At 33.7% G+C, this 15,960-nt stretch overlaps 1 protein-coding gene across 4 annotated transcripts in view; it reads left to right on the top strand.

Annotated features, from left to right (window-relative positions):
* The window catches only part of LOC117238328 (vascular endothelial growth factor receptor 1), a 63,915-nt gene that overhangs the window by 30,348 nt on the left and 17,607 nt on the right, over positions 1–15,960 (top strand). For all 4 annotated transcript variants that reach the window (XM_033503176.1, XM_033503174.1, XM_033503173.1 and 1 more), the window contains exons 14-17: positions 1,383–1,522; positions 1,854–2,013; positions 5,751–5,851; positions 6,425–6,575. In XM_033503176.1, the coding sequence (XP_033359067.1) occupies positions 1,383–1,522; positions 1,854–2,013; positions 5,751–5,851; positions 6,425–6,575 (552 nt within the window). The remainder of the gene's footprint in view (positions 1–1,382; positions 1,523–1,853; positions 2,014–5,750; positions 5,852–6,424; positions 6,576–15,960) is intronic.

The following is a 15,960-nucleotide window of genomic DNA, read 5'->3' as shown; positions in this document are numbered from 1 at the left end:
GTTATATATGATTCCCCCAAATAAGGATCAACAGCCGAAATTATATTACAGAATTTTATTCCAAGTATATTTTATGTGCACTGAATTACGAAAGTACACTTCGAACATTTACCACTAGAAACTTCTATATCTATAATATATATTTATAAAACATTCTGACCACATTTTGTATTACCACATTTTGTATTAAAACACTTTGTATTACCACCGTAATCAGACTGTGGGGCACGACTGTCGTGATTATATTAATAAAAATTCTAAAAATATATATGAAAATTACAAGATATATTTCACAAAAACCTCAAAAGTATTGAAACAGCATTCAGTGAGATCATTTTTAACATTTCTTACTTACTTACTTTCTTCTTGTAATATTGTAATGTATTTTGTAAGTTCTACATAAAATATCAGATTCGTTTCAAATTATATCAATATGATAATAGAGTCTTATAATAGTTGTAATGAAGTTCGTAAATATTTTAAGTAACACACATAAATGTTAATATTCATGTTGTCATATTATATTATATTCTTATTTATATTCATAAAAGGTGTCTACAAATACTATTGTGAGCCTCTTTATTTATAATAACGCAAAAGTGTTCAAATAGTTTTGAACAGTAGTGTACATATTAGTAACGAGTTGAAGTGCCTTTCATATAAACTTGAACATTGGTCAGTCAGATTCAAATCCTCCACCATAAAACAGGTAGTAATACTTTCAAATATACTAAATGCGGCAGATTCGACCTCTCTGGGAATATTTTGGCTATTAACCCAAATCAGAAAAGTAAACTCAAGTAGAATCGGACGCTGCTGCAATAGATTCGGAGCTTTACGAGCACTTTATACTAATTCTCCATTCACTTAAAATCATTTTTTTTGTGGTTACAAGTGCAACCGTTCAAATCAAATTTATAGGAATCCTGTTGATCGTTTATAATCCTATAAAATTTTCTTTAATTTATTAGAAGAATCAATGAAATAACAATGATACAATAGATTGATAACAATAGATTTTCGAAACTTACGAATATTTGTTTCAAGGTTCGAAATGAGCTAAGAAGGATCGAATACGAAACATTATATCCAAGTAGTATTCGATGAATATGAAGCGAATCTTGGATATTTGATTTCATTCGTGTATATAAGTATATTGAATTTGATTTCATCACTAGTATATACATATAGAGGATCCCAAAATATTTGAACACCTACAGGCAATTTTTCTCGGCATATTATACGGTATGTTATATAAAAGATTTCAGCGTCAGAGAGTTCGGTTTTTTCGGGTCAAGTAAATATTTAAATGAATCTTTCGAATGCTAATACTTGAATAATTAGATTTTTTATTTAAGGTTTTTTTCTCTTTCTTTTTATAGACGCAGTATCACCTTACATAATAGAAACTAATTTAAATGAAACTGGAATTATAGTCGATGTTAGCGCCCAAGGTCACAACGAATTAGTACTGTACTGCTTTGTAGATGGAATGCCTAAACCATTAGTCACTTGGTATAGAGTAAGTGGCTGATAACTTGTTACTAAAAATTATTGAATAAAAAAAGTTGTTCATACTCAGAAAGGTTTACTAATCAATATACTGTCTTATATCGTGTTAGATGGATTTGTTACAAGTATTATTAGACTGAAGCATAGTGTGACGTTTCAACCTCGTAAATTTTAATGTTACTTTCCCAAATATTTTTTTTTATATAATTCTTATAATTATTATATTATTATGCTTTCTATAATGTACTTTATATATAATATACATTATTACACAATATAATTTTTATTATATATATAATAATACAATATATTATTTAATAATTATTATATATTCTTTATAGGACGATGTACCATTAAAAATAGGCGAGCAATTCATGTGCATCCGTGACTATCAAGAGTTGCATATTAATTATCTTCAGGATAATGACAGTGGGGTGTACGCGTGTAAAGCAAAGAGTCGATTGGGACTAGTCCAGTCCTCCATAACAATAACAGTGAAAGGTAATTTATTATAACATAACAAATGCTCGATCTTTTTTAATGATAGGTTCCAAGGTGTAAGGTCAGACCTAATTTGATTCAACTAAGCTTCAACATCCTAACATTCTTGTTTGATGTTGGACTCTGCATAGAATAATCATGTTGTATGAAATGCTAATAATTTTCTGGAAAACGAGAATTTTCAACTTACTGTTACGTATAGAATAATCTACTGGTAACTGACCGCTTCTGTCCAATCAAAAATTAGCCAAATGCACTATATTTTACAGACTTTCAAGCTCGATCTTTTTATAAAATGGAGCTTTCAAAGCAATTTCGTTATTATCATCTTATTTCATATCATAGAATCAGCCTAACTTTTACCTACCACGAATTTACGCCCATGGTGTACATCTATAGTCCATATATAATAAATTTAATATAACATAGAAATAAGAAAATATGATATACTTTAGGTTTAGCAAGAAAGAGTATTAAAAATGGAAGAATGATTGAAATCCTATATGGGTTTATAGTGATTGCGAAAAGATAGTATATATGAATTAATACACTAAACAACAAAATAAGTTGAAAGAATATACTTTATTCTTTTTATTACTTATGCATCGAATTATAATAATTATAACTGAAAATATTAGTTTTTAGTACTAACTAGTTTAGTATCAATTAGTTATACAGCTTTCGTATTGTTTGATGAATATGAGTTATATCGTCGTAGAATCCTATGATCCTTAAGCTGTGAATATACAGAATACAGTTCGCTATTTGTTGTAGCACTAACAATAAGATAAATGGTTTGTCTTAAAATAGACGTAGATCGTTCAAAAACTGATCATAAGCAAATTCGGTGACGTACAAGGTAAATTGTTTACAAGGTAAAGTCACAACAGTGGAATTGTCGATTTTAATTAAACTTCTTCTGGTGATCAAGTAAGTCAACCAATATCCGATTATTTTTGACAATTGTATTATTTATAAAGATATTTAACGTTTAATTTTCTGATGTTCAAATATACGTAATTATTTAGTGCTACTATAACAGCTGTGGTATATTATAGACTTTTTTAATTAGAGAATTCAATTATCTAACGATAATAATAGATACTATTAACAGGTAATTATTCGGAATAGGGGCATATATTGTCAAAGTCAGCATAGAATGGATAACCACCGTTCGACTCTAGTGTTCAAGTTATAAAACAACTTATGTTTAATGTTATATGTACAGGGTATTTAAAAGTTATATGCCATTGATAATATGGCTTTGATAGATGCTTTGCAGTCGGTGGAGATCTGTTAAAGAAGATCCTGGAAAATTGACCTTGACTTTGTTTCGTGTAGTATTCGTCACATCCATTTTTAATCAATAGAAAATCTGAATAAAACGCAACATTTCATATATCAATCTATTCATCGAAAATTATTTCACACTAACATTGACTACTACTGTACCTCAATTTATAATTCGTTGATTTTTACTTTTTATTTATACAACAATATATGAGAATAATGATCCACTCACTCTCTCCCTCTTTCATCAGAAAGTTTAACAGATCTAATATGAGGTAAATACAAAAGAAATAATCAAAATATTCATTTATTATCAAGAAAATTCTTATCAGATAAAATTTGTATTAGTTGGAAAAGAATATCTGGTAGCAGTAGTTCACGTCATGGCAGAAATAATCTCACGAGAATCTGTCAAGTTTCATTACTTGAATGTTTGGCGATAACAGAATCGAAAAATCGTGAAATATTAATTTAAGTTTGCCAGAGCTTCCACCGGCCAAATACTGTCTTTCAACTAATATTTAGTTTATTCTCTATTTTCTACTAGACAATAAATGAAAGTCATCATTACTTTTTTTGTAGTTATATCAGACTAATTTAACATGTTACATCTGCAAAACTTTAGCTTTTATAGCTAACGCTTAGTATTACTGAGTTTGCTTGCAAATTTATTCCAAGATGTAGTATAGAATTTATTTATTCGGAAATATTAGAAATTAGGGTTTCCAATGTTTTCTATTCTAAATGATAAATTTATTAATAGATGAATCTATTTACAATGGATTAAACAGGAAACGATGGTTATTTAACATGAATTAAGTACAATAATGTGCTATAACTAAGCCAACTAAATAGATAATTCACAACTCACAACTAATAGTTTACGACTCATAGCAACTTGGCAATTCAACTCTCAATTCCTCACAACTCGACTCTTAGTTAACGTCTGCCGATTTCGTCTTTCTTCCTTAAGCATCTCTTTGTCTTTTCTCATATCACGTACGTGTTCTGTAACCGTCCGCGATCACGAACACCGTACGCTTTTGTCACGTCGAAGACACAAGAAATCACGAAACCGATAGACCGCCGGTGATCTTGTCACGTAAAATAACAAGATAAAAAAAAGAAATTTGAGGTGAAAAATAAAAAAAAAGAAAACCTTATTTTTTTCTAACAACAATCCACTTTACAATCCACTTCCGAACTCTAGACGCGACTTTCTAAGACTGACTCTTATGATTTGACTTTCGATCGGATCCGATTACTTTCTTTTGTCATCCCTCAACATCCCCACCGTCCATGCATTTCCTAGGCGTCCACGACCGTTGCCACATGCTCTTTCTTCTAGAACCTTCGGTGGAAGGACCGTTGGGATGTTGATGGTTCATTAGGTACTTCAGCGATATACATTGTCGCCGAGTGCCGCCACATCTTTGTCTCCATCGTCAGTCCATCGGATTTGAAGTATGCCGGTCGTGACAATCTCCTCGCGTCGCATTTCGAACATTTCACAAATAAGGTAAAGAAATTGAACTTCGTATAAGATGATGGAAATTTTATTGTATAAATCCAACAGAGTGACGGTTCAAAGTATTACAACAGAATAATGTGTTGAGCGCTAATGTAGGAGGGTTTTTATATGGAGGTTTTAGTCCCTTTGGAGAGGTTATCGTCGGATGTATATCAGAGGCGGCTATTCAGTTACTGTTTTGTTATTATTTCGATAACTGTGGCATGCAGGATGTTTTGTCTACTTTATTACTGTTTCTGAGCGGGTGGCCTTTCTTGAGCGTGTGACACTTTCTTCCGTTCTTCAGTTGAACTATTCAACTGAAGGATTGACGACAAATTGAGGTTTGCCGACCCTTTGGGCCAGTCGGCACTTAGACTTTCTTGCAACATTGTTTATAGTTCGTTAGATTCAGCTAGAATCAAGCAGACGATAATCACTTATTATACATGACACAGTACCACGTCAGAATAATTTACTTATAATTGTCAATGAGAATTGATTGTAAAATTCTTCCAAAAAAAAAAAATTGTTTATAGTTCATCCGATATTTCTTAGGCAATCTGTCCACGATACTGCAGTAGTATATATGTATGTATATATGTATATATGTATTGTATATAACAATTTCCAAATAGTAGCAACTTGAAATCGTACATGAACACTAGAACTAGCAGAGTGGTTAAAAGAATCAATTCAGAATTTTTCACAAAAAATTTTGTAGATATTTTGTGAAATGTATAGATAGAAATTTATCTCTACTAATCTCGGGTAATTCTCATATTTATACAACTGCAAAAGAAATATACTTTTGTCATAATTGGAAATACCTATCAGATAATCGCAAATATTTCAGATAATTGTGTTGTTTCTTTCATCTTCTTGCCCATGAAAAAATACCAAAATTATTAATGACTCTATCTTCTAAAAATTATAGGGAAAGAACTTCCTATGGAGTTGATCGTGCTTATCTTTGTTTTATTGATCACAGTGGTGACTCTGTTAACCTACTTCACAATCAAAATTCGTCGTGAAAAGGTAAGTCTATATTATTGAATATTAATTAGTAGTCTGCGAATGCTTATGAAATTGTATGAAATTTGAATGTGAAAAATGCACAGAATGCACGTAATATGGATTAATAAACAGAATGCTCGAGGTAAAGTAATTATAATATTTAAAAGGTGGGACAAATCTCCATCTAAGTTCCATTTCTTTAATCACGTTCCTAAAAATATAAATTTGTATATAGATCAAGTAGTCTATTAATGTTCTAAATTATCTTGATGTTATGAAATACAATAGAATCTTGAATATCGAATCGATTAGAATTAGTCATGCCACAAATTGTTCGAATTATCGAATAATTTTCTTCTTATATAAGTGAAAATCATTTATTTTCTTTCAACTATTTTACAAATATTAATATAATATCTTCGAATAAAACTTTAACAATTTCTCTCACTTCTTATTTTTGTTTTCCAATGTTTCTTACAAAGGACTATACTCAAATTTTTCATTAATCGATCTTCCGAAATATAACCAATTGTTGTCTTAATATGTATATCAATAACTATTATTATATCATTTCCTACATTTCCATATTTTTAGATCATGAGAAAGGAATTAATGGAATCAGGATTGATGCATTTCGAAGAAGGAGCAGTAGAATGTTTAAATCCAGAGTTAACAGTAGACGATCAAGCAGAATTGCTTCCTTACGACAAGAAATGGGAATTTCCTCGGGAAAAATTGAAATTAGGTGAGGAATCTTAACATATATATAATTAACTAAAAACATATATTGTGTCTCGTAAATGTCTAAAAGCTTTTAATTTTTATGTGTTGTCTAATATATTTTTATGCTGAGAAGCAAGTTACACCCCCCCCCCCCAAAATGTATTCACTAGAAAAGAAAGCGATAGGAAACTAGTTTATCTTTGATTCATAAATCATTTACGTTAGTTGTAAGAACTTCATTGCTTTTTATGAGAAAATTTTCAAGTTACTACTTCCCTATAGCAAAAAAAATTTGAGTGCAAAGATTTAATAATCCACGAACTAAAGACGTATTAAAAATACGCAGATGTGTGAATACATTAAAAGTGCCGTTCCGTTCTGTGATTTCCCGCATTCTCGAATCATTTTAGAGAGGAATCGTTTTGTAAGAGTTCGGAGTTGTATAGTACGGGAGATACCTATCTACACATATATAACATTTATGCACATATAAAATAGATAAAACATGTAAAATAGGTATAATAGTAAATTTAATACATTAAATATCATTTACGATGTAATATTTAACAATGCTTGCGCAATTATTCTGGTAAATATAGTTTGTGTTATAATAAATTACAAACACTCTGTCCAAATTTGCACACTTTAACCAATGATATTTGTATATAAAATATAGTTCGTTTATCGTTTCAAATATTCATTTTTTATAAAATTTAAGAAAATTTCCCATACATTTACTTCTTGTTCATCATATGATTAACATTACAAATAATGATGCGATAAATCACACCGATTTATCCGAATTGGAAATACAAACTACCACGTCTTACGTTTAATCACTATTGCAAATATGTAAATACACCATTTAGCGTGGTTTGTTGATGTCGATTACATATTATTATTGTTAGCACTTTACGCATTTCCGATAAATTAAATTAATTTGATGAAATGAATATATTGCATAAGTAAATGCTACGTAATATATTTTTGGATACGCTTTTAAACATAAATATGCGAAACATACGCATTATTCAAAGAATACAATATGAAAAACACATTTTTATAATCTTCTAATCACACAATACATTTTTACCAAGGTTTCAACTAGTGTAAATGCGATTATCACAGAACTGGACAAGTAATCGTGGTAATTATATATTCGAGAAACTAATGGCAATGATCCTAGGTTCAATAACGAATCCGTGGTCGACGAGATAATAGATGAACGTGCTCACAAAATCTAAGTCGGACGCGTAATATTCACTGATCGTAAGGTGTTACTCTATTCGTCGATGGGGTCGTAAGAAGGAATGAATTTCCATTCCGATGATGCCACAGGGGAAAACTATATGGGGTGTGTCTAAAGACATGAGATCATCGGATTCGTCGAGAAAAGCCTTCGTTCAGAAAGTAAGGGAAATTGGCGTTGCTGCTAATTGGTCAATCTCCATATCGGTGGTTAGAAAAAGATGCTAGCCGCCCTCGAGGGAAAGTTGCTAGCGGGAGACGTTGTTCGTTGAAAAATAAGTCTCCTCTATCTTCTCGTAGTTGGGACAAAGACTGTTTGTCTGTTTGAAGGACTTTAGGTAACTAGATCTTAGTGTTTATAACGGCTCTCGGGCTAGCTGAACACGTACTGTGGAGACGCGTCTGCATCTGGTAACCATCATACCCGAAGAATAGGATTTGCGTGTGGCGAGCCACAGGACAGAAACCGTTGGAATGTTTACTGTCGTGTGCCGCTACAACTATTTCTTTCAAGGAGAGCTATAGAATTACTCCGTACCTTTGTTAGACAAAGCGTTCATCCCGTGACTGTGGCTACGTTCAGCGACTGGCTATCGCCTCGAGCCCAAGCTCATTATCACTAATCTCGAACAAATACAATCGGATCGAAAGACGACAATTGTTTAATTACGCCTATGATAGAATCTAGATTACGGTGTTAGGGGATTATCCCGAAGTTCCAAAGGGGAGGCTTCGACATATATATATGTCGGAGTGGCGTTGTGGATAGGGTTGTGGGTGTTTGATGAATCTTCATTGAAATTAGTCATCGTTACGGTATAACAAAGGTACGGTTTATTAACACAAGTATGGATACCACAGATTTGACAATCAACCACGGCGATTAGACGCTCGCGACACTAGTGACAATGGCCTTAAGTTCGATAACGAATCCGCAGTCAACGGGATGATAGATGTACGTGCTCACAAACTCTAATTCTGACTCTTTGTTAATGAAACGCGTAATATTTGCTGGTCGTAAGTCGTTACTCTCTTGGGATCTCATCGACGAAAAGAGTAGTTGACTAGTGCAAATATGATTATTACAGAATTTAACAAGTAACCGTGGTAATTAGATACTCGAGATGCTAATGATAATGATCCTAGGTTAAATAAAAAATCCGCGGTAAACGGGATAACAAAATGCGCTTCCTTCCAAAGTCCAAGATGTACTCAACTTGCTTATCTATGGTTCAAGTATTACTAACTCTTTGTTAAAACGTGGAAAATCCACTGAGCGTAAAGACGTTAAGTAATTCGCTAATACGACCTCACGAGAGAATAATTTTCCGTCGCGATGATGCTGCAAGGGAAAACTATGATGGGGTGTGTCTAAGGACAGGAGATCATCGGATTCGGAGAGATGCTTTCGTTCGGAAAGTGAGGGAAATTGACGTTGCTGGTAATTGGTCAATTTCCATGTTGGTGGTTAGAGAAGGATTCTAGCCGCTCCTAAGGGAATGTTGCTAGCTGGAAGCATCGTTCGTCAGAAAAATAGATCTTCCCTATCTTTCCGTAGTTGGGACAAGGACCGTTTGTCTGTTTGAAGGACTTTAAATAACTAAATCTTAAGATTTATAACGGGTCCACAGGCTAGCTGAGCATGTACTGTGAAGATGCATCGACATCTGGTAATCATATTGTACTTACTTATAATGAGTTAATAAGTTTATTAACATATTATAAATAATTAGCCTTGTCACTGCGCCACGCCAGAGAAACTTACTCAAAATTCTCAATGCGAGAATTGATTGTAAAGTACTTGTAAATAAAAAAAAAATCTGGTAATCATCTTGCCCGAAGAATAGGATCTGTGTGTGGTGTGCCACGGAACAGAAACCGTTGGAATGTTTATTGTCGCGTGCCGCTACAACTATTTCTTCTAAGAAGAGCTATAGAATCACCCCATACCTCTCTTAGACAACGCGTTCATCCCCCCCCCTTTTTTTTATTTACAAGTACTTTACAATCAATTCTCGCATTGAGAATTTTGAGTAAGAGTCTCTGGCATGGCGCAGTGACATGGATAATTATTTATAATATGTTAGTAAACTTATTAACTCATTATAAGTAAGTATAACTTATAAATAAGTATAATTTATAAATAATAATATTATAAATACGTAAATATTATTTATTAGAAATATCTAGCTGAATCTAGTGCTTAGGTCCAAGGGATAGTGTTTTCTTAGCCTGCGGTTCTGGTCCGACGTATTAAGTAATTTAGTAATTAGGGGGTTTCGATGGTTGTTAACTCTTATGATACATCTATTACTACATTTTGTTATTTCTACTTTGACCGTGGGTATCTTGAGATCGCGATGTATTGCTTCGTTGGTAACATACCAGGGTGCATCTATTATAGATCTTAGAGTTTTCGATTGGAAGCGTTGAAGTATTTCAATGTTGGAATTACTTGCTGTTCTCCATAGTTGGATAGAGCGTAATTTTCCTCTGCGTGCTTACGTTGCAACGTCGGCCAATGAGCCAGCAGAATTTTTTAAGTTTAGCCTTGAGTTGTTTCGATTTGTCTATGATGTGTTGTTTCCATGTCATTCTCCTGTCCAGAGTCATGCCCAGATATCTGACTGAATCCTTGTTAGGAATTGTTATATTGTTAATGGTCACCTGAGGGCTGGTTTGTTTTGGCAGCCTGAAGGTTACACGCGTGGATTTATTTTCGTTAATTTTGAAGCCACATTTGTGGAACCACTTTTCCATAGAGTCGAGACCTCGCTGGAGAGTGGAGGATGCAATTATCGGGTCTGCGTGTGATGCTAATAGCGCTGCCTCATCAGCAAATGTCGCTTTGGTTGTCTCTGTTAAAGTTGGTAAGTCGGCAGTGTGGATGGAGAACAGCAGGGCTCCGGGGACACTGCCTTGGGGTATGCCAGCTTCTATTGGAAATGTTGTGGTTGTGGCGTCCAAGTATTTAACCATGAATTGCCTATTGGTTAGGTAGCACTTTAGGATGGAGTAGCAGCTGTGTGGTAAGATTTTCTTTAGTTTGAATAAAAGCCCATCATGCCACACTTGTCGAATGCCTGTTGAATGTCTAGGAATACCGCAGAGCAATATTTTTTTCTAAATTTTGGCTGATATTATGTGATATACGATGAATTTGCTCTATCGTAGAATATTGCTTCCGAAAACCGAATTGATGATCTGGCAGTGTTTTCAAATCCTCTAAGAGTGGAAGAAGTCGATTCTCGAATAGTTTTGACAAACTAGGTGGAAGACTAATTGGGCGATAGGAGCTAGTTTCGTGTATTGGTTTTCTGCATTTAGGTATGAGAGTTATCAGTGATATTTTCCAGAACTTATGTGCAATCCATGTGATGTGATGAGTGCAATCCATTTTATGGGAAGTTCTTTGATTGCTTTATTACATATTTGCTTATGTCCCGATGCTTTCCTGGGATTTAGGCGACGAATCAATTCTGTAACTTCTAGAGAAGTGAAGGGTTCAATAGGAGGAGACATTTGGAAGGGAGAGTGCAGGTATTCAGTAATGTCCGCTGCAGCTTTGGAGGAATGGAGTTTAAATACTTTAGACAAGTATTTAGCAAACAGGTTGGCTTTATCTATAGGGCTACGCGCTCATCCACCTTGCGGATAGCGAATTGGTGAGATTATTTGCGGGGGACGCGTGAGTTTCCTGGAAGCCTTCCATAGTGAGTAGTTGGAGTCAGCTGTGGGAGACAGATTGGCGAGATATTTTTGGAAACAGTCATTTTTATAGTTTTTAATGATTTTGGTTAAATTCCTAGTTGCGTTATTTAGCTTGCGTTTGTCGTCAGGTGTTCTATGACTCTGCCATACTATTCTAAGTCTACGTTTTTCTGCGATTTTTTCTAATATGTGATGGGAGTATTCATGTTTATTGATAGAACTCTTAGCAGGTGTGGAAGAGCGGATAGCGTTTATTATGCTGGTGTTTAAGTATTCCGTGGCTGTTTCAATATCTTCATTTGTTTTTTGGGAAATTAAGACTGATGTTGAATGATTAAAGACATCTCTAAAGAGCTGCCAGTTGTTGAGTTGGTTATGAATAAAGCCATTAGGTGGATTTTCGATAATTGTTGAACTAATTGTTGCAATAACGGGGGAATGATTTGAAGAGAGTTCCGCCGAGGAGTTGATTTGGACATATTTTGGCGAAATATTTTTAGTTATAAAGAAGACAAGTAAATCAGGTATTTTGTTAGTGTCGGTGGACCAGTATATGGGTTCATATGTGGTGAGGTAGTTGAGTCTGTTGGTGTTTATGCTATTCAAGAGATTTTTGCCTCTTACTGTGATAAGTCTACTGTCCCATTGGGTATGTTTGGCTTTACAAGCTCCTCCAGCTATGAATCTATTGCCCAGAGCATCAAGGAAGTTATCAAAGGTTGTTATCTTCTTTGGCGATGGAGTGTCTGGAAAGGCAGTATACTGCTGAAGTGGTGATTGTATCATGGCAGTCTTCTATTGTTACGTTTGTTTCTTGGAGGTAGTCTTTCTGGAATGATGGAAGTTCGTAGTGCTTAATACTGGATTTGATAATGATTCCGGTGCCGCCGTGAGCCTTTCCACTGATATGTTGGATATAGTAGAAGTTATAACCATGTATTTTCTGATAGTTTTTGTCGGTGAAGTGGGTTTCAGATACGAGCATTACGTCGATTTGCTGTTGTTTTAGGGAGAGTTCTAGTTCGTATTTGTGTTGAGCTAGACCGCTGGCATTCCAAAGAGCCATGCGTATTGGTTTTATTTTGCGTCGGGGCCTATTAATTTATCCATGATGAGTGTTAATAATAATAGTAAGTTATTAATTTGTTTTGATTGTTTCCCATGTGCTTTTCCTGAGGGATGCTTGGTATCATATATGGTGTAGTACGGTATTTTGATATAGCTTTTTATAGTGAAGTGTTTTTCTGAAACGAGTAGTATATCGATATTATTGCTATACAGGAATGTTTTAGTTTCTAGGGCCCTTTGTTGTAGGCCGTTAGAGTTCCAGGCTGCTATTTTAAGCATGTCTATTTTTATTTTTTGCTCAACATGTTTCTAAGTAGTTGTAGCATGACTGTGATTTGTTCCGTTTGCTGTCTGAGGACTGCGTTTTGTTCGCTTATCATTTTTGTAAGTATTTTGGTGTATCTGATGGATTGTTTTAGTAGTTCTTTGATTTCTGTAGCGTCTTCGGTGTTGTTGCTTTGATTCTGATTGTTTATGGGCATTTCTTGTCTAATGTTTTGGGTTACTTGCGCGTAGCTTCGGTTTCCTTGGGGATCTGTGTTTCTGTTTATAGCTTTTATTTCATTTTGTGCTTTCAATGTTGCTTCGTTATCCGTTGTACTTTGTTGTGGTTGGCAGTTATCGACTGATCTATTGCGAAGTGGTGGAAACAGTTTACGTTGTAGTTGTTTCCTGATTTCACTTCCTTTATATCTGGCTGGGTGGTTTCCATTACAGTTGTAACATTTAACTTCTTCTACTTTCCCTATGTAGGAACAGTGTGTTAGATGGTTTTTAGCACATTTAACACATGCCGGGCTTCTGTTAGAATAATTTTTAGTGTGTCCGTATTGTTGACACAGTATGCATTGTGGTATATCTTTTTTGTAGCGTGGTGTTGGTTCCTTGTTGTTGGTGCTAGGTTCCAGCTCTATTATGAATAAAGATAGTGGTTGCTTCGCGTCGTATCTTGTCATATTGTTTATTGCTCTTGTTTGGTGGCCAACATTTTGCTAATTCGTCACTTAGTTTTTTGTGTTAGTTTTTGGATGTAGTCCTCTTATAACTACTTTGTAACTCCTTTCCGTTTTGAGCTGGTACGTGTGGTATATAGCATTTTTTTCTTTTAGTTCTTTTATCACTTTCCTATAACTTTCTGAGGTGTTTGCTTGTATTTTTACTTGTTCTAGTTTTGTTTGTTTTATTATGTAATTTTCCTTCCCAACTATATCGTTTAGTCGATTTATAAGCGGGTCTATTATCTGGGCCTCGACAAATATTGGTGGTGGTTTTGTAATGTGCGTTGATTTAGTTATGTTTTTGGTTGCTGTGTCATCGTCTATTTCCTCCGTAAGTGAGCTGAAGGAGTTTCTTAGTGGTAATTCTTGCAGCCATCGCTGCTTTTCTGTATCTGGATTTCCTGTTATTTTTCGTTTTTCGTTGTAGCTCGCCACCTCCCAGTTTTCATCCTGTTGAGTTGTTTCTTTATTGGTTTCCATATCAACTTCGTTTGTAACTGAGCAGTCCTGTTCTTGGTTTATTGGTTGGCTTGGTTTCGATATGTTTTGTTGTTTTATTTATGTAGTATTGTTCATCTTTGTTAATTATTTTTATCGGTGAGATGTGTTTTTGCATTTTAGATTTGATAATAGTCTTCTTAGTAGAAGACACGGGTTTCCACCATTTAGCTATGGGCGTAGCCGTTCGTAACCTTCTCTTCCCCACTTGCCGCACTTTTTCTTAAGCACTGTTTTTCACGTCCGCTTAGCTCGGCTGCACGGGCAGAACTGACTAACGAAAAATTGTCATCAACGAATCCGCTTACCTCGTGCCCTTAGACACACCCATCACCAGTTCTCCGCGGCATCATCGTCACAGAAGTTTGAGCTACTTTACGTTTTTTGACCCGTCAAAACTTGACTTGCGCTTTGTACACGCGATACATTCGTAGACTTGTCGTATTCGAAGTTTTTAGAAATAAAGTATATATTTTAATTTGTTAACTAAGTGTTGGCATCAATGCAACCACCTCCAGTATCTTAACCGAAATAGGTTAGGTCGATCATTTCGTGGCGTCGATTATCGATCAAATCGTAACGGGAATTTACGACTCTCGTTGGTATGCTTCTTCGCAATTGCGTCTTTCCGCGAACGGTCTTTAATACATTTTTCCAAGAGAACGGTTAAATTGACATCCATGGTTCCTTTGAGACTTTTGATCCTTATGCTTGGGAAATACAAGGTCAGGGTGAATTCTGCAACATGTTTTTTAAGAGACCTTTATCAATCCGAACATCTATGTAGACTCACCTGCCAAAACCATGAAAAATGATTTTTGAACACCCTGTACAAAAATTGAGCTTAGAATAATAAAAAATAAATGGAAACAATAACATTTAATTAGCATTTTTTATCAAATTTATCATCTTACATCTTCTTGTACTTCATACTTATATAAGAACAGAAAATTTTAAGCTCTCTTTGTAATTATAAAATGCAATGTAGGTTTCTAAATGAAATGTCATATAAATAGAATAAAAAATTTAAGTTAAGCAGAGTTATGCGTAACTTTTTTGTAAACGCATTTAGCATAAGAAAAATACTAAAAAGAATCAGATTTTATAATATTTAGCAATTAATTTAACAATTAATTTTTACGTTTAACTAAAAATTAAATTAACTATGTAAATTTATCTAAAAGAATATTGTACATGCATTGATTAGATTGTTTCTTTGTTAATTAAATTATTGTATGTAATTATATATTTTTAACATTATTATTTTATCAACAATACTGTCACATTTATCGGTTTACTAGTCATATTACGACTCACTTGTTTGTTTACACTTGTTCAAAACTTCTTTTTTTGAAATTATGCATACGTATTGTATAGTTGCATGAAATTAAATTACTGGTGTTGTCTTCTTATTTTAAAAATGGTCTTTTAATTTTCTTGTTTAAAAAATTCTTCCTATTGAAAAATTCTGGTGCTCTTTCTCAAATTTTTTAAATCTCGCACTGCTTGATCTGTCAGTGTTTCAATATCTACCTGTTTCAACAATGAATACTTCATTAATATATTTCTTATACACGAAAAACAACTGTTTGTTATCCTCTATCTTGTATTGTTATATGAAATAATCAAATAATTAGCAAACATATTTGGAAATATTTTATTTTTCGAATAAGATTGTAATTGATTTGGAAGTATCTTCGAATAAATTTGTTATTTTATTATGAATAATTATTTGATCTATTATTATTATTCGTAGTAATCAAATATTTGGCAAATAAATCATTTGAAAATAATTAATTTCTCAAATAAGATTTCATTCATTATTTCTATTTCAAACAAAGAGTGTCCAACCATGATTAGTATTATAATGCTTTTCCAATTTAA

The sequence above is a fragment of the Bombus vosnesenskii genome, unplaced genomic scaffold (assembly GCF_011952255.1).
Source record: "Bombus vosnesenskii isolate JDL3184/JDL3185 unplaced genomic scaffold, Bvos_JDL3184-5_v1.1 scf7180000013449, whole genome shotgun sequence".
In the NCBI taxonomy this organism is placed as follows: domain Eukaryota; kingdom Metazoa; phylum Arthropoda; class Insecta; order Hymenoptera; family Apidae; genus Bombus; species Bombus vosnesenskii.
This window is presented reverse-complemented; position numbering and strand designations above follow the sequence as displayed.